At 52.7% G+C, this 26888-nt stretch overlaps 1 protein-coding gene and 1 long non-coding RNA gene across 3 annotated transcripts in view; one reads left to right on the forward strand and one right to left on the reverse strand.

The window, feature by feature from the left end:
• The window catches only part of DNAAF5 (dynein axonemal assembly factor 5), a 43691-nt gene extending 41138 nt beyond the window's left edge, over positions 1–2553 (forward strand). For both annotated transcript variants that reach the window (XR_011494033.1, XM_044747534.2), the window contains exon 13: positions 1526–2553. Coding sequence is in view for 1 of the 2 variants with exons in the window: in XM_044747534.2 (XP_044603469.2) it covers positions 1526–1662 (137 nt within the window). In the remaining variant the exon portion in view is untranslated. The remainder of the gene's footprint in view (positions 1–1525) is intronic.
• Positions 2549–9437, reverse strand: LOC123276991 (uncharacterized). The gene is made up of 3 exons (XR_011494034.1): positions 9326–9437; positions 3750–3901; positions 2549–2997 (listed from the first exon to the last, which is right to left on the reverse strand). It is a non-coding gene; the product is annotated as an uncharacterized lncRNA (long non-coding RNA).
• Between the last annotated feature and the right edge of the window lie 17451 nt (positions 9438–26888).

The following is a 26888-nucleotide window of genomic DNA, read 5'->3' on the forward strand; positions in this document are numbered from 1 at the left end:
CTGTAAGGTTTTTGTAGATGTTCTTTACTGTGTTAAGGAAATTCCCCTCTATTCCTAGTTTACTGAGAGTTTTTTTTTATCATGAATGGGTGTTGGATTCTGTGAAAATACTTTTTGCATCTATCGATAGGATCGTGTGGTTTTTCTTCTTTAGCCTGTTGATGCCATGGAGGACACTGGTTTTGAAATCTTGAGCCAGTCTTGCACCCCTGGGATAAATCCCACTGGGTCTTGGTGTATAATTCTTTTTATCCATTGTTGGGTTCGATTTGCTAGTGTTTTGTTGAGGATTTGTTTGCATCTGTGTTCACGAGATCCTGGTCTGTGGTTTTCTCGTGAAGTCTGGGTTTGTCTTAGGGGATGCTGGCCTCGAAGAGTGAGTGAGCAAGTGTTCCCTCTGCCTCTGTCTTCTGGGAGAGAGTAGAGAATTGCTGTCATTTCTTCCTTAAATATTTGGTAGGATTCACCAGTGAACCCGTCTGCGGCTGCTGCTTTCTGTTTCGGGACGTTATTAATTACTGATTCACAATTTCTTTAATAGATATAGGTCTGTTAAGATTGTCTATTCTTGTGTGAGTTTTGGCAGGTTGTGTCTTTTAGACAACTGGCCCACTTCACGTAGGGTATCAATTTGTGGGCAGAGAGTTGTTCAAGCAACCAGCTTTGGGTTTTGTCGATTTTCTTTATTGATTTCTGCGCTAATTCTTCTTATTTCTTTTCTTCTGCTGACTTTGGATGTAATTTGCTCCTCTTTGCTAGACGTCTAGGGTGGAACCTGTTTCTGATTTCAGATAGTTCAATGCTATGAGTGTCCCTCTACGTGCTGCTCTCCCTGCGCTCACAAATTGCTGGGATGTGTTTTCATTTTCACTTAGTTCAAAACATTTTTTCATTTAGCTTGAGATTTCTTCTTCGAACATTATGCTATTTAGAAACATGCCGTTTAATCTCCAGACATTTGGGGGTTTTCCAGTTCTTTCTCCGTTACTGACTTATATAATTCCGCTGTGGTCTGAGAGCAGACAGGCGATGACTTCCGGTCTGGTAAAGTTGTTCAGGTGTTTTACGGCCCACAGTGTGGTCTCTCTGGTGAGCGTTCCATGGAGTTGAGAAGAATCTAGACCCTGCTGTCGCTGGATGGGGAGTGTGCAGATGTCCGTGTGTCCATCTGACTGACGGTGCTGCTGCGCTCAGCTGCGGCCTTGCTGACCCCCTGCCTGCTGGATCCGTTCCTGTGGGAGGGCGTGGAGGCCTCCAGCTGCCGGCGTGGACTCGTGTGTCTCTCCCTGCAGCTCGTCGTGTTGTCTCACGTAGTGTGGTGCTCCCATTAGGTGCATACATGTTTAGGACTGCCCCGTCTCTTTGGAGAGTGGACCCTTTATCATGATGTATACCCTGTTCATCCCCACTTTGCAGTCTGCTGTGCTCAGGGCTGTTTTAAGTTGACTGGGAAACTTATCTGCATCAACAGGAACTGGTTTAGTTTTTGCTTCTGGCACTTTAAAGGTGTTCTGCTGTTTTACAGAGGTCCTCAAGGCCGGCAGCGTCCTGTTCCCTGACCTCCTGGTGCGGGAGACGGAGGCAGTCATCCACAAGCACCGCTCCCCCGCCCACTGTGAGCAGCTCCTGCAGCACATGCAGGCCTTGCCGCCTGCTCCGTGACCCGAGTTCCGGGAGCACAGCCTCGTCCGCAGCTGGACGGATCTGTGGCCTTTAAACCTCCCAACACCAAAAGGGCACCTTTGTGTCAACAGCCTGGGACACTCACAGGCAAGGCTTAGACAGCAAGAAGAATGTTTCCCTCAGAAGCATGCCCAGTGCTCCCCTGGGACAGCTTCTCAAACCCGCAGTTTCTGAGATGACGCTCACTGAGTGGCATCTGTATCTTTATGTCTCATTCACACAGTCCATCGAGAGATCTGCCACAAACCTACAGCGAATTCGAGATTAGAACTAAATGCCAACTCATACTGGCAGGCAAGTCAGCTCTTTTTTTTTTGTAAGGCTACGTGCACTGCTGGGCTCATGGCGTAATTGGTTCTGTCTTGCTTACATGCCCACCAAGAAAGTTCTTGACTATTTTTTTTTAAAAGTCAAAGTGATTAAAAAGAAATTTCATTCTTTCTTTGGGTTCTGTCTACTGAAACTTACCATCTCAGTGAAAAGACTAAAAGGAATTTGAAATCTGAAGGACGATTATCAATGAAATTTTTCCCATTTGAAGTATACTTGGACTCAGAATGTTATGTGGATATATTTGGTCACAGGGTTTTCTCTTAGATCAGCAATGCTAACGGTGTTGAAGACAGAGTGTTTAACCGGATAGAATTTTGGTTGCTCTCTTACAAGTAGCAGTAAAGTAAAATTGTACTTTATTCTCTAGCACTTTCTACACCCAAGTGCCTAAAAGGTTTCATTTTAAGTGAGTGTTATTTCGATAAGCCAAATATTTATGTTAACACAAGGAAAAAAATGGCGTGTGTATTTTCCAACAATCAAATATTAACATTTTTCCTTGATGTTTGAAAATTTAATTAAAAATATTTATTGTAATTATTTTGTATGCCTGTCTTTGTGTTTCGGTAATTAATGCACATTTTGAGAAGTGGCTCCTTCTTCCTTAGATCTAACCTCCGGGTGACCCCAGCCCCGGGCCTTCTGGGTCTCTGCACTGTGGGGGGCTGGCTGCTCATTGTAGTGCCCTCTCTGGACACCAGGTGGCAGGAGCCCCACACAAGTGAGGATGGGCAGCAGGGCCCCCGGAGAGGCTGGGTGGGGGCCTGAATCTGCACACAGCTTGGGTCCCTGCAGCCTAGGCCCCAGGGGGCCGTCCCCTCAGAGCCCCTGATGTGGCTGCTCTCTCAGCCCAGGTTCTGGGGCCGACGTCTTCAATGGCCACGGGGATGTCGGCTGCCCTTGGGGTGCTCTTCCACAGGCCCCTGATGGCCCTTGCCCTCTGCCTTCTCCGCCCTGTCCTCTTCGGCATCACCTGGAACCCTGGTAGAAATGCACACTGTCAGGCCTCGGGCCAGCTCTCCGGAATCAAGAGGGATCGGCCCTCCAGGAGAAACCGATGCCGCCAAAGCGCGGGGACCTGCCCTGGGCGCCACGCATTTTCACCTCCAGCAAGAAGGCCCATCTGCTCTCTGGTCAGCCGTTAAGTGTCCCAGGAACCAAGAGTAAAGGTCAGAGAGCTCGGCCGAGAGGACAGTGTGCTGAGGAACACGCTCACCTCCTCCAGCACGAGGCAGGTGTGGGGGGTGCCGACATCTGTGGCTGTCCAGCCCTGCTGCCGCACTGGCCACCACAGAAATGGCGGCACTTTTGCTCCTGCCCATCTTTCAGGGTAAACGGTCAGAGGCAGCCCCCTGGTGCAGCGTTAACAGGTGTGTGTGTCCAGAGAGATGTGAAAACCTGGCCCACGGAAGGTTGTAATCTCAACACTCCTGCTGACAAGCAACAGGTCCCTCGCCACTTAGCTTTGCAGGCTCTTGTCCTCTCCTCACTCAATTCAATCAGCAAATATTCCTGGAGCCCTGCCCCCCGTGTGCCAGGCGGCGGGGATGAGGGATGTGAAAATGCTGTCCCTGAGGTTCTCAGCTTTATCGAGCTGGAATTCACACACCGTGAAATTCCCCTGGCGAGTGCTTGGGTGGGTGGGTTTTAGCCCGTGCTCCCATCACCCTGGGGCTCCCTCGGCCCACCTGCAGTCAGTCCCTGACCCCAGCCCAGCCCCGGCCAACACCGACCTGCCCATCTCTAAAGTCTCGTCTCTTGTAGATGTTTCACATAAATGGTTTCACATGATCGCATGTGGTCTTGTGTGTCCGGCTTTTTTCTCTCAGCGTGACGCTGTTGAGGTTGTCCGTCCATTCACTGTCCAGGGGTCAGCAGTCTCTTTCTGCAAAGGGCCGGGGAGTAAATACGTTAGGCTTTGTGGACCCTACGGCCTCTGCCACAAATACGCACTCTGATGTCGCCTGTCCCCCTGCGGGTGGACATTCAGGTGGTGCAGTCCGGGGCCATCGTGACTAAAACTGCGCTGAGCTCTCACACCGTGTGAGTGTGCTCCATCGCTCTTAGTGGGACAGCTCGGGGTAGAATTATAGGTCGTGTTTGACATGTCTGTAGTCCCTGATGGAATGATTGATGGCTGTCTTCACTGCTCTGTTGAGCTATACTTGACTACAGTTAACTGCACATGCTTAGTGGGCAGTTTGCTAAGTTTTGACATGTGGACACAGCCACGGGACCACCACCACCACAAGACAGCAAACCTCTCGTCTCTCCCGAAAGTCCTCTCCTGCCCCTCGGCAATTCTGCCCTCCTGCTCCCTCCCCCAGCCTCCCCCTCGCACCCCGTCTCCAGGCAACACTGACCTGCTTTCAGTCACCGCACAGGAGTATGCACACTTTAGAATTATCTGCAAATGGATTTATACGGTATGTACTTTTTTGTTTGTCGATCTTGCTTCTTTCAATCGGCGTAATTATTTTGAGATCCATCCGTGATGTAATGTCTACTGGTAGTTCATTCCTTTTCATTGCTGAGTAATATTCCACTGTGTGGCTACAACACAATTTTGATGTGTGTTTGTTTCGGGTTTTTGGCTATTACAAATAAAGCTTCTGAGAACACTCGTGTACAAGGCTCTGTGTGGATACACGCTTTCATTTCTCTTGGGGAAACATCCAGGAGTGGAATGGCAATCATCGTAGATGTATATTTAAGACTTTGAGAAACTGCCAAACTATTATCGAAACTGGTGGTTCCATCTTATCTTCCCACCAGCGCTGCATGCCAGTTCCAGACCCTCCCGTTCTGCCAGCATTGGAGACATCAGCCTTTTTAATTGTAGCCATCTAACAGGTACGTGGTGGTATCTCCATATGGCTTTAATTTGCATTTCCTTAACGTCTAATGCTGTCGAGCCTCTTTTCATGTGCCTATTTGCCATCTGTATATCTTCACTGGTGACATATCTTCAAGTCTCCCATTTTTTAAAAAATTGGGTTGTTTTCTTATTGAATATGAGAATTCTTCATATATTCTGGATACAAGTGCTTTATCATAGATATGATTTGCAAACATTTTCTCTCAGTCTGGAGCTTGTCTTTTCATGCTTTCACAATGTCTTTTCAAGAACGGAAGTTTTTAGTTTTGAAAGAAATCTAGTTTATCGATTCTTTTATGGATTGTGCTTTTGGTGCCGTATCTAAGAAATCTTTGCATAACCCATGGTTTCACTTCCTGAATTTTAAGAAACTCAAAGAGTTATTTTCATAAAGGTAATTCATCTATTTGCCGCTCCCAGCACCACGGTTCAAAGGCAAGTTCTACTTCCTTTTAAAATCTCCTTTCTGTGACCTGAATGACAACATGAGATGCCTCTACGGTGAGTGGGTTTAAGGTAAAGGCTCCCTTTTAACAGCCAGGGCAGCCCTGTACTTGCCGGTGTGGAATAACCTCTAAAAGACACTAAGAGTCGTAAAAACAAGGACAACAACTGCGTAGAGAAGGCACCACACACAACAGGCGGAGTGAGGGAACTTCCCATTTGCTTTTGTACGCATAAAATATTCCCGGAAGGTTACAAAAGAAACGGGTAAGAGTGGTGGCCTCCAGGCAGGGGAGCCATATGGCTGAAGACAGGAGGGGCAGGTCGGCCTACGCTGTTTGGTACCTTTGAATTCACTTTTGAAATCACTTTCTTGTGCATGTATTACCTACTCAAAAACACAACTCGGCTGAGAGTGACTCGTAAGTCAGAAACCCAGCTGACAATGGTGATGCTTGGAGCCCGAGTCAGCACACCCGCTGCTTCTGCATGGACCGCAGGGCTCTGTTCCAGGGGAGGAGGCTCAGGAGGTCACAGCAAAGGTTGATCAAGAAGTTGCTGAGAAATGAAAAGGCACAGACTCGTACCCAAGTGTTCCTAGCAGCTCGAGTCCAGCCCCAAACTGGAAATAACCCGAATGTCCATCCACATTTACGACTGGGTCAGCGACCTGCAGCAAATCCAGGCCACAGAATACCCCACTGCCGTGAAAAGGAGCGAATGACCAACGCACACGGCCCCACGGATGGCTCTCAGACGCAGGCGGAATCAAAGAGGCCGGCTGTAAGGGGCGCGGGCCACACAGCTTCCTCTCTGTGGAACAGAGAACAGGCAAAGCTGTCCCCCCATCTTTCTTAATCATCGAACCAGCGATGGGTATCAAGAAGCCTGCTATACCCTTCTGTCTACTTGCATGTGTGTGAATTTTGTGTGAACTATTTCATAATTGCAGGTATTAAAACTCTAAAAACCAGCCTCTGGCTGAGCTTGGGAGGCCAAGGCTAAGAGTAAGTGCTCCCAGAGGCCACCTCCTCCAGGCAGGAGCAGGGAGTGTGGTGTCCTCTTGCCAAAGGCTTGCCTGCCCACTACCAGTTGCCTGACGATCAGCCTGGAGAATTAAACTTTCTCTAAAGACCAATCTTTCTTCCCGGCTTTTCCCCATTCTCCAGGATTCTCTGAACAGCCAGGGTCATCCAGACATTCCCCCACGTGACGTGAGACAGGAGAGAAGCAATCACTGCACGCTGCTCAGGGTGGTGGGCTGTGGATGGCTTTCCTTTTTCCCGTTTTCCAGACTTGAGTCAGTTACCATTTTAATGCCATTTTAAGAGGCCACAGGCAGTGCCGTCGAGGACAACTGGTATCTCAGGAGGGAGACTGCAGCCTCCGCTCATGCATTACCCCCTCAGCCTCTCTGCTTGGACCTGGGCACGTCCTTGACCTTGAACCCCAGGGGTCTGAGCCTCTTTCCTGTGACTCGTCTTAGAAGCAAACGATGGCTTCAGAGGCTGCCAGGACACGAGGCCTGGAACCTGTCCCAAAGGCGAAAGCACCTGCTCCTCTTCTCAGGCGTCTGCGCGGGGTTTTCTTAATGTCCTGGAAGGTGGAACTTGGAAAGACGAGCAACGCCCGCTGCTGGCTGACAACAGGCGGGAACTGCAGACACAGACTCTCCTTAGAAGCCCAAGTAGGCTTGCTCAGTGGCCCACGTGCCGGCACCTCCACCCTCTAGGACTTTATGTGGGTTTCCTTATTTCCGTTCTTCAAAGGCAGCTGACAGGTTGGACTGAGACGGAGCAAAGAGAGGTGGGGACGATGGTAAATGTAGGGGGCAGAACAGCAGCCTTGGGAAGGAAGGTGGGGGACCCGGGTTTGGCGCAGACCAGGTGCGCTCTTTCGCAGCCTCCTAATGACGGGCACTTGAGATCTTCGTGCTCGGGATCAATGCCTCCGGGCTCTGCGTCCACGCAGGGGGCGTCTGGTCCTAACACAGGCGCACACAGTCCTGCTCCCGGCACGGCTGCGCAGGTAAGGCTGCAGGAAACGACCCTGCTGGGCAGAGTCCACTTGCCCGGGAGAAGGGGCTTCCGTCTCCGTGGTGGGACCACAGCTCCCCCTCACGCGCGAGACACAACTGGAGACATTTCACACACAACCTGAGGCCCCTGAGGACAAAGCGGCAAAGCCGGGATGAAGGACGGCTGAAGTGGAGAGTCAGACTCCTGCGGGACAAACCGGATCTTCTGACGGCTCGGTGACCTGCAGCTTCTCTCCCACTCACGTGCCCTTCCCGTGTCACGTGGCAACTCGCGTCCCCAAACGACGCACGCAGGCGCTTGGGATCTTTGTTCCGGGGCAGCCGAGGGACAGGAGCCTACAGGTCTTGCCAGGCCTCCCTCCCAGCCCAGCGAGGCCAGGGGTCCAAGGGTCTCATCGTCAGGGGTCCCAGGGGTCAGGGATATCCGGAGTCCGTGGTCCCAAAGGTCAGGGATACCCAGAGTCAGGGATACCCGGGGTCAGGCGTCCCAGGGGTCAAGGATACCCGGAGTCAGGGGTCCCAGGGGTCAGGGATACCCAGGGTCAGGCATCCCAGGGATCAGGGGTCCCAGGGGTCAGGGATCCCTGGAGTCAGGGGTCCAAGAGTCCTGGCGAAAGGGGTCCCAGGGTCCAGGGGTCAGGATACCCAGAATCAGGGGTCCCAGGGGTCAGGGATACCCGGAGTCAGGGGTCCCGGGGTCCAAGGGTCCCAGCGTCAGGTGTCCCAGGGGTCCCGGGGTCAGGGATACCCAGAGTCAGGGGTCCCAGGGGTCAGGGGTCCCAGGGATCAGGGATACCTGGAGTCAGGGGTCCAAGAGTCCCAGAGTCAGGGGCCCTGGGGTCCACGGCCCCAGGGTCAGAGGTCACAGGGTCAGGGGTCTGCAGTCTCTGCTGCCCGGCCCACCCAGTGAACTGCCACTCAGCGCCCAGGAACCCGAGCAGCCCCTGCACCGGCGGCCACACGGAGAGAAAGCGCCACTGTGACATCCGCCAGGCCCTGTCGCCCGTCCCCCCCACCCCCACTTCAGGACGGGTCAGCACCCGCGCCGCCTCCGTGCGGCCCCACCCCCGCAGCGGCCGAGCCTCACGACGCCGACAGCCCGACACGTCCTCCCAGCCGCCCTTGCGGCGGGGTGCGGCCACGTGAGCTGGCTCGGCCAATGGGAGGCACCGGAGCACGTAGGCCGGGCATGCGCAGGAGGGCCTTCAGCACCGCGTTCTGGAGGCAGAGGCGGCGGCCCCGATTGGCCGAGCCCGGTCACGTGGCAGCGCCCCGGGATTCCCTTCCAGGTGCCAGTGTGGGCGGGTCGGGAGTGTCGCAGGCTTCCGGGCCACTGGCGTTTCCGGTTCTGAGTGGCAGGTCGTCCCATCAGGGCATGAGCTGTTTGTTTGCTGTTGTTTTGATGATGCGTGAAAGAGAAAAGGTCATTCTCCCCTTCTCTCTCTCTCCCAGAAATGGAGGCTGAACCCTGATCACGTGGTACCTGCAGTCCACTCAGGTCTCTGCAGTGACTTGAGTCACTGAAACCTGTATTGCTTAAGCCGGTTTGAGCTGGGCAGTCTATGACTTGCAAAATAAAAACAGACTTGAAACAGAATTAGAGACAAATACTGATCAGAATGACCTGGATAAGTTAATTTTTTTCCTATCCTAAGCTTGTGTCTAAATAAGAGAAAGTGTTTGAGCCACTAGGAATGAGACTCCCATCCCTCTGACTGGGGTTCGCTTCCCACCGTCCCCCCTTCCCCAGAGATTTGGGAGGGGAGCAGGTGCACGTGAGTGGGGAGGAGGGGGAGTTGTGCTGAGGGACTGCAGCTGCGCTGTTGGCGATGAGACCGTCCTCATCCAGCGAGGCTCTGAGTCCCCACCCTGCAGCTCTGAGGACAAGCTCCGCGCCCCAGACACTGCCCCCAGGGAGCCCGCACGAGGACCACAAAGAGGCCACCCACCTGCGGCTCGTCACACCCTTCCTGCAGGGAAGACCTCGGAGCTGGGAGAGAACCCGTGTCTGGGACCCCGGCTGGGAGATGAGGGCGGGAGCACGGCCCTTCCGCCTTCGCCACACCCTCCTTTCCTGGCGGAAAAAGTGCTCCAAGTCCACCAACACGTACAGATGAAGGAAGTGGCTGATTCCAGGGCCGGGGCGGGGAAATCCAAGATGAGCCTGGAGGGTCCTGCAGTGCCACAAAGTAGGCAAGCGCTCAAGAAAGGATGGGGACCTGCAGACAGGCTCGGGGGCCACCCCGAAGGAGCTCCTGATGGCCCAAGCCGCAACAATATGAGCAGCGAAATCAGTAACAGTACTCTTGGATCCTAACTTACAGGATAACGTACAAATCCACCGGTCCACAGTGAGATGGAGAAAGAATAAAGAAGTCGGGGAGAGAGGACGGCTCTGCCTTACAGAAATATTCAATTAACAGACGTGCTGGGAACGAGGGAAAGAGAAAGTCAACGTTGGGCAAACGCCACAGCAATAAGCATCGCCCGCGAGATCTACCGAAGGATGCTAGGGTTTGTGGGCGAAAGCTTGGAGGCAGATTATTGCGTGGCTTCGAATATCTCCCCCAAGATAGTTATTAATTACCAACAGACGGATCGTAACTCCGTAGCGGAGAAACTGGACCAACACACCTTAACCGAGTGTTCGAGGCGTGAGACGGAACGACAGCCTGGCCCCCTGATACGATGCACTGAGACGCACAAGACATGCTTCTGGGGTTTTCTTGCCAAAAACGCAGAACCTCAATCTGATCGTGGAGGAACATCAGACAAACCCAGACAAGGACGTTCTACAACATTGCTGAGCGATGGACAGCTCGGGGCAACGCGGGATCCCAGCCTGGCCCGGGTGGGGAAAACGATGTTAGCGGGAAAACGCGGAATCTGAATAAAGTCGGTACTTTTGTTGACAGTATTCGTCATGGACTGAATATTCGTGTCCCCCCCCAAATTCATATTGGAACCTAATTCCCAGGGTGATGGTATTCAGAGGCGGGAGCCTTTGAGGGGTCGTTAGGGGATGAGGGTGGAGCCCTCAGGAATGGGGTTAGTGCCCTCAGAGAAGAGACCCCAGACAGCCAGCTTGTCAAAGTTGCCGTTTATAGTTAGAACAGACTGAAAATATTTACTTCTTCGTGCTTTGCTTGTGGATGGATTCCAAAGGCTAGAAATCAATCGGCAGTATTTTCCAACGATGGCCGTATGTGTTTTGTTCATTGAACGGCCCGTTGGGCCGGGCTTTTCCTCTCGTTGTGCCCAACGTCCTTAAAGAAAATGATGGTACTCCGTGAATTGCTCAAAATAAGCCCACCATTGGCTTTGTTTCATGTTTAGACCACAACCTTCACTTACTGCTTTTTGTTTTATTTCTTGAGTTTGTAATTGCCTTTCTTTTTCTTTCTTTCTTTTTTTTTTTTGACAAAAGAAGAGTGCACCTTCACTATATCCTCACACGGACCCAGGCTCTCGTGCTAGATCTTGCCCGGAAGGCTCACTTTTTTCCGTGCAGTTGTCTGTCTCAGAGCCCTCTGGCCTCTGTGCTGTCTGAGCTGCTGCCCAGCCGTCAGTGTGGACATCACCCCACGGCCCTCCAGACTGGTCCAACTGCTCGCCTGGGCTCGAGCTCGCCCTGTTCCTGGTTTCCTTCTTCGTTTGCTGATATTACACACACGTCCTCAGAAAGGGGTGTCTTTGCCTGTCTGAAAAGGCCTTTAATTTGCCCTCGTATCGGGGCATAGATTTCTAGATCCCAGATTTTTCCCAGGCCCTGGGCAATGACTCACCTGTCTTCTGTCGCTCAGATCAGAGCTGTCTTCTCTAGACTGTCGTGCTCAGGACAATGTTTCTGAGACTTACCCGTGTTCTTGCCTATATCCATGGTTCATTCCATTTTTATTGCTGAGTAGTATTCCACTGTGTGGATATACTGCTTTTTTTTTTTTTTTTTTTTTTGCTGGGAAAGATTTGCCCTGAGCAAACATCTGTGGCCAATCTTCCCCCTTTTTTTTTATTCCCACAGCCCCAGTGCGTGGTTGTATATCCAAGTTGTAAGTCCTTCTAGCTCTTCTCTGTGAGCTGCTGCCACAGCACGGCTACTGACAGGCAGGTGGTGTGGTTTGATGATGAGGAAACAAACCCGGGCCGCCAAAGTGGTGAGAACACCCAATTTTAACCACGAGGCCATCAGGGCTGGCCCTGCGATTTTTGAACTGTCCACGAGTTGAGGGACATTTGGGTTTTTCCAGTCCGGTTTTGAAGAACGCTGCCGTAAACATTCACATACGAGTCTTTGCGCGGACATAACGCTTACGTTTCGCTTGGGCAAACCCCCGAGAGTGGAACAGCTGGGTCGCGTGGTAAGTGTGTGTTTAACCATGTAAGAAACGGCTCATCTGTTTTCCAAAGTGACTGTAACACTTGCCATTCCCACCAGAAATGCAGGAGAGAGGGCTCCACTTGCCCTGAGTCTTTCCCATCACGTGGTGTGGCCAGAACTCACATGATTATTCCAGGCAACTCGCTTTCCTTGACGGACCTAAACAGAGAGGTCGGCGGGAGCTTTGTGGCCAAGGACAGGGTTTACCAGGCATCCGCTGTGCTTGTGAGGGACGGACAGGGAGGAGCCATTGGGGACCAGGGGCCGCACTGACCAGGGGATTTCTCGGGAAACCCAAACCCAGTCTAAACTGCTCCCAAGCCCTCCGCTCCATTTCTTTGGAGAACAGAGATCCGGCCACGCCAGCCGCCAGTTCCTCTGTGGCCTGGGTGTCCGAGGCAGCCGGGCCGGCTGGAGCGGTTGTTCCAACCAGAGCTTCAGTTAATCCCCACAGTGCCAGCCCCGCCCCCGGACCTGTGGACGGAGCCTCTGAGACCGCAGGAAAGAGGAGCCCCCCGCATCCGTCCAGCCCCCCCGCCTGCCTATTCTGGGACGCTGCTTCCTCCACCCACAGCTGGCACTGCTTCCCTCCCTCCCTCCCTCCCTGAATATGTTGTAATCTCTCCTCTCCTGATGCCGCTCCCTCTCCACCCCCGGCCTCTTTTCTTTTTTTTTCTTGAGGAAGATTAGCCCTGAGCTAACTGCTGCCAATCCTCCTTTTTTTTGCTGAGGAAGACTGGCCCTGAGCTAACATCCATGCCCATCTTCCTCTACTTTATATGGGGGATGCCTACCAAGCGGTGCCATGTCCAGACCTGGGATCCGAACCGGTGAACCCCGGGCCGCCAAAGTAGAATGTGGGCACTTAACTGCTGCGCCACCAGGCTGGCCTCCCCGCCTCCTTTCTTTCCTTTCTTTCCACACATCACTTCGATGAGGCCATTGGTGAGAAGGGAAGAAATCGCCTGAGCTCAGTCCTTCCTCTGGGCCTGGGATCTCAATTTCTGTCGATGGACGCGGGAGAGTGTCCACATGTGCTGTGAGGAACAGGGAGCAGGTTATAAACTAGCACATGCAGTATCCACTTTTATAAAAATATACGTATATGTACATAGAAAAGTGACAGGACAGACATAAAAATGTTTATAATAGTTACCTCCAGGAGCCGGCCCCGTGGTGTAATGGTTAAGTGCACACGTTCCGCTTCAGCGGCCCAGGGTTCACAGGTTCAGGTCCCGGGTGCAGACCTATGCACCGCTCATCAAGCAATGCCATGGCAGGCATCCAACATACAAAATAGAGGAAGATGGGCGTGGATGTTAGCTCAAAGCCAATCTTCCTCAGCAAAAAAAAAAAAAAAAAAAAAAAGTTACCTCCAGGTGATGGGATTAAAAGGATCTATGTTTCTTTTTAAATTTTTTAAATACTTTCATATGCCTTCTGAACACTTTGGTTACAAGTGTGGCAGTTTTCATAGTGGCTGAAGCCTCAGGCTGTGGAGTCACCGGGTCTGGATTCACGTGTTCAATCTGCCACGGGCCTGCAGTGTGAACTTGGGCAGTTCGTCTCTGCCTCGGTGCCCTCCTTGGTTGTAGGGCTGTTGTGAGGGTTCCGTGGGATTGCGTGCAGCTAAGAGCCCAGCGGATGCCAGGCCCGTGACAGGCAGAGCTCTGTAAATGAGTTTTACGACCAAAGCAAACAGTAAACAGTCTGGACCACCCAGCCTGGAGCCCAGAGCAGCCCCGGGCAGCTTCCAGGGTGAATGCCCTGCAAAAGGACTGCCGATAACTGGAGCAATCAATTTCTATGGATGAGGCGCTTAATTCTAGGAATCCCTGGATTCTGGAGAACGTCTCCAAAGATAACGATTTTGGTTTGAGAAGAGTTAGCATCGAACATTTTACTGGGACATCGCTCGGCTCCTGGGCCAGCCGTTCATGGGGGTCGTTCCAGAATGACCCGTCAATTCTCTGTGCCAGGGACGTACGGCCTCTTTGTCTAAGGTCGTTCATGTGACCACCGAGGTCCTTTAAACACGCGAGGGAGAGGACAGAACATGGTCACGTTCCCAGCCAGACGGGGCACCTGATCTCCCAGCAGCCCTCTCCTCCGGCCTCAAGTCTCACAGATTTGGGTTAAAATGCAGGTTTTCTCTGTGGATCACGTTGCTTGTTCTATGACAAATTTCTTTCTTTCTTTTTTTCTGAGGAAGATTTGCCCTGAGCTAACATTCGCTGTCAATCTTCCTCTTCATTTTGAGTGTGAGCCGCCACCATAGCACGGCCACTGACAGACGAGGGGTGTAGATCTGCGCCCGGGAAGCGAACCTGGGCCGCCGAAGCGGAGCATGCTGAACTTAACCAGTAGGCCCCCGGGGCTGGCCCTATAACAAATTTTTGTACATGACATGAAAGCCTGATGAAGAGCTACAAAAAGTGTAAACAAACCGTCTTCCACAATTGTTGACGGATTTCTGTGCAAGGAGAGCGTGTCCTGATGGGAGGGGAGCAGCTGTGCTGGCCGCCCCCCAGCTCCTCCCTCAGGGACGAGACTGAGGAACAAGCCTGGCACTTGTTGGGGCAAAAGCTGACATAAGACTTTTTATCAAAAAAAAATTTTTTTTTTTTTTGAGGAAGATTAGCCCTGAGCTAACTGCTGCCAATCCTCCTCTTTTTGCTGAGGAAGACTGGCCCTGAGCTCACATCCGTGCCCATCTTCCTCTACTGTATACATGGGATGCCCACCACAGCATGGCTTGACAAGTGGTGCCGTGTCTGCACCCGGGATCCAAACTGGCGAACCCTGGGCCGCCAAAGCGGAACGTGTGCACTTAACCGCTGCACCACCGGGCCAGCCCCTCAAAAAATTTTTTTTTTACTATTTCCTGACATAATGTTTTCAAAGGGGTTGGCGTCCATCCAAACTAACAGATCTACAGTCCATCCATTCTACGGAATTTATGGAGGATCTATGGAGTGCCTGGTACGGGCCAGGCCCTGTGCTGGCACCGGGGAGCCACTGATGGCCCCACAGACCCCACTCCTGCCTCTGGGGAGCTCGGAGTCCAGTACGCCATGTCCAAGAGAAATACAATGCCAACACACACGGAATCTAGACTTTTCTAATGACTGCTTTAAAAAAGAAAAAGAAAAAGTTGAAATTTGTTTGGAGGATATATTTTATTTCACCCACTACATAAAAAAATAATCTCACTATCTAAACAATATAAAATATATTGTGATGGTTTACATTCTTTCCTCGTACTGAGTCTTCAGTGCCCGATGTCTGTTTCATGCACACAGCACATGTCCATGATGACTGGCAGGACGGTCCCCACCCTGATTTACTTGGGATCAGCCGGCTTCTGGCTCTGAAAGTCCTGTGTCCCAGGAAACCCATCGAGAGGATACAAAAAGCACTGGTTTTCCGTGGTGGGTGTGGAAGGCTGAGGAAAAAATACAAAATGCCTAAAAAATAGGATCTAAAAGCAGCAGTTTTTAGTGTCCAATGGTTGCTGCCCAGATTATCTGCCCTCCATAGTTACTGCCGTGAGATCTCCCTCTGCTGGTGCTGGCAGCCCTGACGTGTGGTTCACAGTAACGGGTCTTCGCTATTCCGTGGCTCCGAGAGACGCCAAGAGCGGGAGCCACTCAAGTGAGCATCAATGGTCCATCGTGAGCATCATCAGTCCATCGTGAGCATCAGCGATCCATCGTGAGCATCAGCGATCCATCGTGAGCATCAGCGGTCCATCATGAGCATCAGCGGTCCGTCATGAGCATCAGCGGTCCATCGTGAGCATCAGTGGTCCGTCATGAGCATCAGCGGTCCGTCATGAGCATCATCAGTCCATCGTGAGCATCAGTGGTCCGTCATGAGCATCAGCGGTCCGTCATGAGCATCATCAGTCCATCGTGAGCGTCAGCGGTCCATCGTGAGCATCAGTGGTCCATCGTGAGCATCAGTGGTCCGTCATGAGCATCAGCGGTCCGTCATGAGCATCATCAGTCCATCGTGAGCGTCAGCGGTCCATCGTGAGCATCAGCGGTCCATCGTGAGCATCATCAGTCCATCGTGAGCGTCACCGGTCCATCGTGAGCGTCAGTGGTCCGTCGTGACTCTGCCTGTGGGCTCACTTGCGGTGCTTTGCATCGGGATGGTACTGGTTTAATTTTTCACGTGGGGAATATTGTGGCCACGTTTTCTAAGAGTTCAGATCATGAGAACTAGAACAATGACAATACCAATGCCAGCGTGACCCACATGTCACCAAAGAAAAAAGATAAACGACTGTTAGCTTTATGACAGAGGGAGGGACACACACAGCTGGCTGAGGGAGATAAGTAACCAGAGCAGAGCGTCCTGCGCAACTTGAGGAAGACAGCGGGCTTGAGTGTGAGGGGCAAGGGAGGAAGCCACGTGGGGGGACTGAACTCAAGTCCCCAGTGTGACAGGAATGTTCTGCTACACCGTTCCCACTTTTTTGTCTCACCAAAAGCCACCGATATCCAGTCACGAATACTGAACAAGCTCGGGCACACCACGCTAATGAACACGCGTGTGTCCCCCATTAAAGTGCCCCCCAGTAAAGTGACAATAACTAACTAAAGAGGAACTAACATTTTGATAAGGGGTGCGCGTGAACAACAGAGGGAATTTTGATAAGAGGCGTTGTCTACCCCAACAGCGCAGAACCCATTCGTTCCGGTGTGAGCGGCGACCATGCTTTCTATCGAGTGATGCTCACGCCCAGCCACGGAGCAGGGCTCGTCCAGCCCTCAGAGACTTTGATCTGAAAAAAGGAGTTTCAAATCGTCTTCGTGGTTTCTCCGAAGATTTAAGGAAACCGCAGAAAACCTGAAACAGAAGATTGTGGATGTCTTGTTCAAATATAAACCAGACTTTGCTCATCTGTTTGCAGATTTGGTGTCAGTGCAAAAGTAAATTCTGACAAATTCCCTTCAGTCGATTATCTTATTACCAAGAAAATAGGAAGACCTTACCTGCTAACTGTCCTTCACACCTCGTACACAACTCTGCTGATAAAGGTGAGCTTTGCTTTCCTGCGCGCTGGGGTTTTCACAAGGGAAGTTTGGGTCGCTTTTTAGTTTCCTCAAAACGTGCAGAAACAAGGAGGTTTTTGGCTTTATGGAAACGGAAGGAGAAAGCCTCCTTTCCACAGTTCCTAGGAGATAATCTGTCATTGTTGCCGTCGTAGAAAAGATGTTACACTGTTGGCCTGTTGTAAACCCGTATTTTTCAAAGTATGGGACCAGAGGACTGTCCTTTTTCTAATTTGGAAAGACATCAAGGATAGGAGTGGAGAAAGCAATTATAGAAAATAGAAATTTATATGCCATTTTTCTAAAACTGCTGGATGATCTTTGAAGAGGCCGCAAGTAGATGAATTGACTGCCCCTGAGTTGTTTGATGCTCTGGGCAACTTGTGACAATAACTCGTACAGGGAAAAAAACGAACTCGCTTGATGACAGCAGGACTGCCTCAGACTCGAAAGACGATCAATAGAAAAGGACAGCAAAGTTTAACGTGACTGCCTCGTTCCTTTACTAAAACTCTCTTGTATTTGAGATCCAGCTTTGATTTCAAGTTGCAATTACCTCTGTGCTTTAAAACCACTTCCCTGAGAAAGAGATTTAACTTTTGGGGACTTGCAATTTGCTTCAGAGTGTTTAAAAATGAACATTTTAGACTCAGGGAGCCTGTGTGACGTCAAGCCTGTGCATCAAGGTCAGCATCCCGGTTGCACTTGCCTGCGACAGCTTTGCAGAATGTCACCGCCGGGGAAATGGCGCATGGTTTCTTACAACTGCGCGGGAATCTGCAGTTATCTCAACAAAACCTTCAATTAAACGGGAAGGTTTACATTTATGTGTCTTCAGAATACACACAATGTAGCCTCCAAAATTTAAATATCCACAAAAGAAGTTTTAAAAAGGTGAGATAATTTGCTGTATCAAAAGACAAAACGTTAGGGGCTGGCCCAGTGGCACAGTTCCGCTTCAGCAGCCCAGGGTTTGCCAGTTCGGATCCCGGGTGCAGACATGGGACCGCTTGTCACACCATGCTGTGGTAGGCGTCCCACATATAAAGTAGAGGAAGATGGGCATGGATGTTAGCTCAGGGCCAGTCTCCCTCAGCAAAAACAGGAGAATTGGTGGCAGATGTTAGCTCAGGGCTAATCTTCCTCCAAAAAAAAAAAAAAAAAAAAGAACATTAGACAAATGTCTTTACTCTTTTCCCAGTGATTCCTACTATTCGTTACGACTCATTGAGCTGTTAACTAGTCCTGCAGTTGTTTTGTTTAAATACAGAAAAGTAACTAACAGAGTAACACGTGATTTCAAAGAAACACCTCCTTTCATTTTCGTGTTAGAGTGACAGCACACGTGGGGGATGACGTCACATCGTGTCACTGTGTTCCCAGGGAGGTCTGACCCGGCTGTGTCCCCCGCTGGTGCTCTCAGCGTCGGTCCCCTACACCCGTCCTGGGAGCTCAGGTGCACCTGCAGCCCCAGCACAGAGGGCAGGGGTCTGGAGGTGGGGTGTCTGGGTTGCCCCTCTGGGAAGGAGGGGCCAACACCACGCCACTGCCCAAGCCCAGAGGCTACTGTTGCTGGGAGCCAACTTGGGAGGGCAGGTGGCCAGAGCCAGGGCCCCACCTTCTGTTCCAATGAAAGTCGCTGGGCTGAACGGTGCTGCTACAAGCCCAGCCGCAAAGTGGCCGGGGACGGTGGGGTTGGAGGCCACCAGCTTGCACACCCAGAGAAGCAGGCCTCGCGGGGGCTCTGAGGTGGCCCTCCCAAGAGGCCCCGCCAGAGACCCCGCCCAGTTTCCTCACATTACAGCTGCCTCCGGGCCCCCTCGAGTGAAAATCACCTGCATGGACCCCCGTCTGGGCGTTTAAACTGTTTTAACTATGAAGTTCGTTAAATACGTACAAACGTGAAACTGAGCATAGAGTCCTGGTGCTTTTGGCTCTCGCACAACTGCGAATCCATCATCACGTCTACAAAGTGAACACTTAGGTCCAAGGCTGCTGCACCCCCGGGCTCCCGGCTCATGTGCACCCTACGCCGCCCACTGCTCCCCGGTTTGCACTGCTGGGGCCTTGTGCGGGTCTGGGACCCCGTTTGGTGCCCGCGAATCGTCTGTGTGGCCTCTGTCCTGTCGTCTTCAGCTCACAGCAGTTACTTGCAGGCTGCACACCTCCTGAGACACTGGGCTCACATGGGAGCCGTTCTGCCAGCGACCATCAGTAGCCTTACAGACGATCCTTGAAGTTAAACGCAAAAGTGGTTTAATTTCACGGCACCAAACGTCCCCGCCGTCAAGAGCTTGCAGAGTGGGGAGGCCCCCGACAGCTGAGCAACTCTGCCCGGCTCCCTGTTTTCCGGAGGGCGGTGGTTTCCTCGGCTCACAGCCTTTCTGGAAGACAGAAGCCCCAAAAATATCACTTCCCTTTGGCCCAGCGACCCCATTTCCAGGAATATACTTTCAGGAAATACGAGGACAAGAGAGCCAAGGCGGGCGTTCAGCAATGTTTCTCGAGCACAGTTCACAGCGCAGACGGCCTGGACGTGGCTGCGGGTACCCATTCCCGCCCGGGGCATCTCGGGCCAGAACGAAACACGAGGAGGAAAATCCATTTAGACGACGAGAGAGGCAGGTCACAAAAGAAAATGTGTGCTGTAATGCCATTTTGTCTAAAAAAAAGAAGCACGTCAGATAACGCTCTGAAATGGGAACTGTTTGTATAAAAAAAATTGTGGTTTGTGGGTCACTGTAGTGATGTTTCAAAGTGGCGTTAAGGTTTTCTTCCCCTTTACACTGTTTATTTTTTCATGTTTTTTTTATACAACACATCCGTCTTGCTTGTGAAATGGAAATGTGAATGGAAAGCTAATAAAAACGTAAACATGGCTGTTACATCCACTTCTCTCATTAGCACCCTGAGCCCCTGACTGGAGGCACCCCCTTAAATCTCTACTCAAGTCTAGCTCCCAGCAGCTTTGCCCAGAAACTCAGCTTTCCTGGACCCCATTTGCTTCCATTTTCTTCTCCTCCAGGCTTCTCCCTGGCTGGCCAGGACCACCTCATGGTCCCTCCTTGTTGGTGTCCTTGGCCCAGGCCCCTGGAGGACGCTCCCCCCAAACGGAGGAGCAGCCTTCGTTCTCGCCCGTCTAGCTCCCGGGTCACTGTCTTCAAGCTGCCCTTTTCCTTCTGAACAGGTGAAAGCCCTCTGGCAGGTGGATCTTACAACCAGTGAGAGGATTTCATCTTCAGGAGAAACCTGGGGGGCTGCTCAGAGGGCCCAGAATATTCTGGTAAAATACACATGACATAGAACGCGCCATCTTAACCATTTTCAGTGTGCCGTTCAGGGGCATTAAGCACATTCACCACCCCTCTCCAGGACTTGTTCATCTTCCCAAACTGAAACTCTGTCCCATTAAACCCTGACTCCTCCTCCCGCTCCCCAGGGCCTGGCGCCCACTGTCCTGCTTTCTGTCTCTGTGCATTTGACGACTCCAGGGCCCTCATATGAGTGGAATCCCACAGTATTTGTCTTTTTGGTGTCTGAGTTGTTTTGCTCAGCACAACGTCCTCCAGGTTCATCCACGTCATAGCAGGTGTCAGAGTCTCCTTCCTTTTTAAGGCTGAGTACTATCGCATTGTATGCATGGACCACATTTCCTTCATCCGTCATCCGTGATATGGACACTTGGGTTGCTTCCACCCGTTGGCTATTGTGAACCATGCTGCTGTGGACATGGGTGTGCAAGTGTCTCCTGGAGGTCCTGCTTTCAGTTCTCTCGGGTCTATAACCCCAGAGGAATTGCTGAGTCACATGGTGATTCTGTGTTTAATGTTTTTTTTAAAACATTGGCATCTGCGCTAACATCTGTTGCCAATCTTCTTTTTTTTTTTTTCCTTTTTCTTCTCTCCAAAGCCCCCTGGTACATAGATGTATATTCTAGTTATGAGGGCCTCTGGTTGTGCTATATGGCACGCCACCTTAGCATGGCCTGATGAGCGGTGCCATGTCCACACCCAGGATCTGAACCGGTGAAACCCTGAGCCGCTAAACTGGAGTGCACGGACTTAACCACTCAGCCACGGGGCCGGCCCCTATGCTTAATTTTTTGAAGAACCTTCAAACTGTTTTCCACATTGGCTGCTCCATCTTACTTTCTCACAAAAAGCTTAATTTTATGTTATGTGAATTTCACCCCAATTAAAAGACAACAGGGGGCTGGCCCGGTGGCGCAGTGGTTAAGTTCGCACGTTCCGCTTTGGCGGCCCCAGGGTTCGCTGGTTCAGACCCCGGGTGCGGACATGGCACTGCTTGGCACGCCATGTTGTGGCGGGTGTCCCACATATAAAGTAGAGGAAGATGGGCATGGATGTGAGCTCAGGGCCAGTCTTCCTCAGCAAAAAGAGGAGGATTGGCAGCAGTTAGCTCAGCGCTAATCTTCCTCAAAAAAAAAAAAAAGAGAAAACAAATTTAGAAGGGGGTGAGGATCACTCAAGGTCACGGCAGGGACTTGGGCTTCTCCTCCAAGTGACCCAGAAGCCACTGGAGGTTGCGGATGGAGAAGTCACATGACCGAGAAGGGTCTGGGGGCCAAAGGTGGGAGCAAGGAGATCAGGTCATCCGAGCAAAGACTGGTGGGCGTGGGTCAGGGTCCCGGCGCGGAGGGCATGGCCATGCTCCGATTCTGGATCTGCTGTAACGATGGAGCCACAGCATCTCTGATGGAGACAGAGGGAGGAGTCAGGCGTACCTCCAGGCTTCTGGCTCAAGGAACTGGAAGGAGCAGGTTGCCTTTGGCCTGAGGGAGGCTCAAGGAGCAGCTGGGGTGAGTTTGGGAATTCCATTCTGAGATGTTAAATTGGAGCTGCCTCTGAGGCACCCAAGAGGAGGTGGGGAGTGGGCAGCAGGGATGGTTCCCATCTAGAGATGGAGTTTGGGCGTCATCGGCTTACGACGGGTGTTGAAAGCGTGTAGACAGAAATAAGACATAAAGATGAGCCCCGAACTCTTCAATGTCTAAAGGTCAGAGGCATGAGGAAGAACCAGCCAAGGAGGCTGGGGAGGAGCCTCAGGACGGGCACAGATCCAGAGAGGGGCCCAGAGCTGAGAGAGGAGGGGCGTCGAGGCAGAGCGCGTGGTCACCGGGTGAAACGCTGACGGGTCACAATGAGGCCCGAACCGACCACTGGCTTTAGTGACCCGGAGGTCGCTGGTGTCCTTGGCAAGAGTGGCTTCGGTGGCGTGGTGAGGAGGGGTTCAAGAGAGAATGAGAGGCGACGAGAGAGAGAGGGGGAGAGCACAGACAATTCTCTCAAGGAGAGAAATGGGTGCACAGGTAGGAGATTTGGGATGGTTTTTTGGTCTTTAGGATGCAAACTATTTTGCTTGGTGAAGGATTAGGGGGCAGGATGTCCCTCAGCAGGTTTGCTGAACAACTGTAGTGGGGTGAATAGTAATGCCTAATACGTGTCTGCCTGTAAGCTCGAATGTGACCTCGTTTGGAATAAGGGTCTTTGCAGATCTAATTAAGGTAAGGATCCCGAGGTGAGGTCATCCTGGATTAGGGTGGGCCCTAAATCCAATGACAAGTGGCCTTACAGGAGGGAGACACGTGGAGACACAAGGGGAGGACCAGGTGAAGACAGAGGCAGAGATGGGTGAGGCAGCCCCCAGCCAGGGAACGCCAGAAGCCACCAGAAGCTCCTGGGACAAGGAAGGACCCTCCCCTAGAGCCTGTTTGGGTCCCACCACTTAACGTGGGCCATCTGGAAGCCCCAATCCTCACAAAGCTCCCACAGCCTGACTGTTGTTTCCAGGGATGGGGGGCGGGGAAGTGAACCAGAGACAGACCCCTCGTCAACGGTGAGCACATCCCTGTATGGGTCTTTGGATTCCGGATTTTGGAAAGGCTGGCCGGAGCAGGGACTGCCCCAGCTCTCCGTCATGTTCCTTTGAGGACTTCCTGCAGTCACGAGCCGTGAAACCGCACCAGGACCTGGGAGCCGCAGGGTCCAACCGCATTGCCGCTGTGGGTGCTCCCCCCCTCCCCCCACAAAGGAGGAACCAGAAGCAAGCAGCACATGAGGAAGTCGACTCGTCTCCTTAAGAGAAAGGGGTTTCCTGGGCCTCGGAGGTGCTGTTCTGGGTACTTCTCCTTCACCTGCCTCCTGCCTGCCCGCTGGGGTGCCCTCCCCACAGGCTCACAGCCGCTGGCTCTCGGGTTTCAGCCGGTCATTCTTACTCCTCTCTGGGGAGTCAGGTTCTGTTTACAACAGAAAGACACAACCTGCTGCCAAGCGGGAGGTGTGAGAGCACGGAGGAAAACTACTCCTCTCTCCCGGGAGCTGAGCCGACAGGCGTCCGCGGCCCTGAGACGCGGGCAGGCGACGGAACTGCTGCACCTGGCTGCGGACTGGCTGCCCGCCGGCTCCACACCAGCCGAACTGCTGAGGCAGCCTCTGCCTCAGTTTCCCAAGTGTTCCAACCAATTGGTTCCAACCAATACTCCATACTGCTCCATACTGGTCAGCGGGAAGATGGGGGACCTAGGGGACAGATGCTGTGGAAGTGCTATGTGTCACCCAGCGTCCCGCCAGGCTATTAGCCCCCCAGGCAGAGGAACAGAGACCCAGGCTTGGAGGGGAGGCTCCCAGGCACGGAGCCCCAGATCCACCTGCCTGCCTCTCCTTGTCCCTCCAGTGACGGGCTCCTCGGACACAGGCCTCGTGGGCTGTGCCAGCCTTCCAGCGTGAGAGGGTGGAGGCCAGCACGGGGGGCCCGAGGTCCTAGCACGTGGATGTCCATCTTCTCAAGTGAGGACCCCAGGGCAGTGGGCTCTGGGTACAGAGCTGGCACAACCATCGGTCAAAATCTTTTCCCCCAAATAGATTTGATAGTACAAACGATAGATTGAATTTAAGGTTTTAACAGCAATTTAAAGACCATCAAAGCGAATGCTCTCAAAAAAAAAATAAAAAGAAAAATCAAAACTCATATATCTAAACTATTCTTGAGAGAAAAGAGAGGCACAGATAATGAAACCAAAGAACTACACCTAAGAGAAATGTCCGCACAAACTAGACGGAAGCCGGTCCAGGTGGACGCAGGTCCAGGAGGGAGGAACGCAGCGAGCAGTCCCTGGTCTGGTGTCTTCCGGACGATGTCACTGCCGCGGGAGGAAGAGACAGATGGGTCGTGGGTTTCTTCCCTCACCAAGTGTGCGGGCTGGTGGGGCACAGTTTCATGCTTCTGGCTCCTCCACACCATCCTGTCTGCCTCCTTTTCTCCTTTGCAGGTGAGTTCTCAGCATCCGTCTGTTTTCTGCCAGGATGTTTTCCCCCTTCCTCCTTGACTCCCCCCTCCTCTGCCTAGAGGCCCAAATGGTGCGCCCTCGGGGGCTCTGCTCAGCTTTTGGAGGCTGAGAGGTGGAATTCCTAGCTAGGGGTGGGAGTAGATACGGTCTTGAGTCAATAGGGAGAGGGCGGGCGCTGTGGGGTGTGGGGGTGGCCTTGGCCTTGCCTTGGCTCCATCACAGTCCCAAGGTGAGCAGTCAGAGCTTCTGTCTCAAAGGCTTTTCCGAACCCACTCACCCTCAGCTGTTCCTCTGAAAACTGGCGGGTGGGGGTCATTCGTAAGGACCCTTAGGATTTTGCCAACTTCCTTTCATTATCTGGCACCTCCCGGGGGGCCCCTGAGCCCCAGCAGAAGCTTGTCTCCTCCTTGGGCCTTATGGCCTGTGGGTCTGCATCCTTCCTTGTTTGTTGTTGCTGGTAAACTATTTTTTTTTTTCAGGTGTCCTTGGTCATGTCGTAATTATTAGGAGGAAGAAGATTGATTCTGTGATCTGTCTTCGCCGTGGGGTCCTGGTCCAGAAGACTCCATGAACATCTACGCAGCTGTCCACGTGAAATATCACGGGAGGCGCCCGTGAAATCTTAACATTTTCTAGCAGCCGCGTTAAAAAAGCAAAGAGAAACATGAACCTTGATAACGTATTTTATTTAATCAATACATCCAAACATTGTAATTTAATACGTAAGCAATACTTTAAAATATTAAGGAGATATTTTACCTTCTTTCTTTTTCACACTTAGTCTTCGGCATTCTGTGTGTGTTTTAGACACACACAGCACATCTCAGTTCGGGCTGGCTGTATTTCCAGGGCTCATAGTCACAGTGGCTGGTAGCTACTGTGGACAATGCAGGTCTAGAATTCATTCACCCAGATTTTTTTTTTTTTTTTTTTGAGGAAGATTAGCCCTGAGCTAACTACTGCCAATCCTTCTCTTTTTGCTGAGGAAGACTGGCCCTGAGCTCACATCCATGCCCATCTTCCTCTACTTTATATGTGGGACGCCTACCGCAGCATGGCGTGCCAAGCGGTGCCATGTCCGCACCTGTGAACCGCTGGCCGCGGAGAGGCAGAACATGCGAACTTGACTGTTGTGCCACCGGGCCAGCCCCTCACCCAGATCTTTGCCTCAATCTGCCTCCACCCCCAGGGGCAACACTGAAAAAAAAAAACCTTCTCTCCTGCCTGTTTTGCCACTGTTTCAGTTGAAACACCTGCTCCTCCTTATGCAAAAGCATCTGTAGAATCTATACCAAGGACGAGACTTTCTCTAATCTCACCGAAAGACACGACCCTTGTGCTGTGAGCTTATCACCTAAGAGAAGTGGAAAGGATGGCTCTGAGCCCCACATAGACACTGAGCCAAAACGGCGTTGATCCGCTGCCATTACTGTTAACAAATACGTTTTCATTAAAATGACCCCTGCCACTTTTTTTTTTTTTTTTCTTTGCAGGGGTGGAAGTCGTCCCTGGAGCGGGCAGCACCCGTGGCAGGCTGGAAGGAACAGTGGACTTGGTTTTGAGATATGGCTCGACTGGAATCTTTTGCCTCTTCCCTGACCTCACCCAGCCCTCCAGCCCCTTGGAGCCTCATTTCCTCTTCTGTAAAGTGAGGCCGATAACAGCTTCCTTATCTACCTGGAAGGAGAGTTAGGAAATTGGAAAGAGACAGTAAAGGGCCGAACCCTCCACAAGTGCCGAGCTGTTCCAGGGAGAACCGAGGGGTCTAGGTGTCAACCAGCCAGAACCCAGGAGCAGAGAAGGTGGGGCAGAGCTTCTGGGTTGGGGGCAGCACAGGAGGGGCGAAGTTGCACAGGAGGAGCCTGGTGCCCATGTCTGCAAGCACCAGGCCTCCGTGGGGCCAGGAGGGCGGGCTGCCTAGACCTGGGGGGACACAAGGGGCTCTCCAGACCTCAGAGGCATTGGGGCGGGCTCGGGGGAGAGATGCCCAGAGCAGGGCCGCGAGATGGGCTCCGCGGGAACCGAGGGCTCTCCTGAAAGCCAGGCCCAGGGACGGGGCTGCAATGACCTCCAGACTGGACGTGGGGTGGTCTGGCTGCTACCTCCCGAGATGGAAGTCCTCTGGGACATGGGAGCCCTCCCTGAGATGCGCGCCCCTCCCCGAGCTGGGGGTCTTCCAGACACCGGAGCCCTCCCTGCGATGCGCGTCCCTCCCCGAGTTGGGGGTCCTCCCAGGACACGGGAGCCCTCCCTGAGATGCGCCCCCTCCCCGAGCTGGGGGTCCTCCAGACACGGGAGTCCTCCCTGAGATGAGCCCCCTCCCCGAGCTGGGGGTCCTCCCACGGCACGGGAGCCCTCCCTGAGATGCCCCCCCTCCCAGAGCTGGGGGTCCTCCAGACACCGGAGCCCTCCCTGAGATGCCCCCCCTCCCCGAGCTGGGGGTCCTCCAGACACCGGAGCCCTCCCTGAGATGAACCCCCTCCCCGAGCTGGGGGTCCTCCCAAGACACGGGAGCCCTCCCTGAGATGCGCGCCCCTCCGCGAGACGCGGGTCCTCCCCTAGACGCGACCCCCTCCGGGAGATGCGACCCCTCCCAGAGACCGTAGTCCTCTCCTTGACCCCGCCCCGTGCCCGCGCGCCCCGCACTCCCGCCGCCCTCATCCCTTCCCCTCCCCGCCGCGCGCCGCCTCGGAGCCCCGCCCACTTCCCCCGCCCCGCGACTCGCTCCCCGCTCACGATTGGCCGGGCCCCTGGGCAGGCCGCCT

Source organism: Equus asinus, chromosome 14 (genome assembly GCF_041296235.1).
Source record: "Equus asinus isolate D_3611 breed Donkey chromosome 14, EquAss-T2T_v2, whole genome shotgun sequence".
NCBI classification, from domain to species: domain Eukaryota; kingdom Metazoa; phylum Chordata; class Mammalia; order Perissodactyla; family Equidae; genus Equus; species Equus asinus.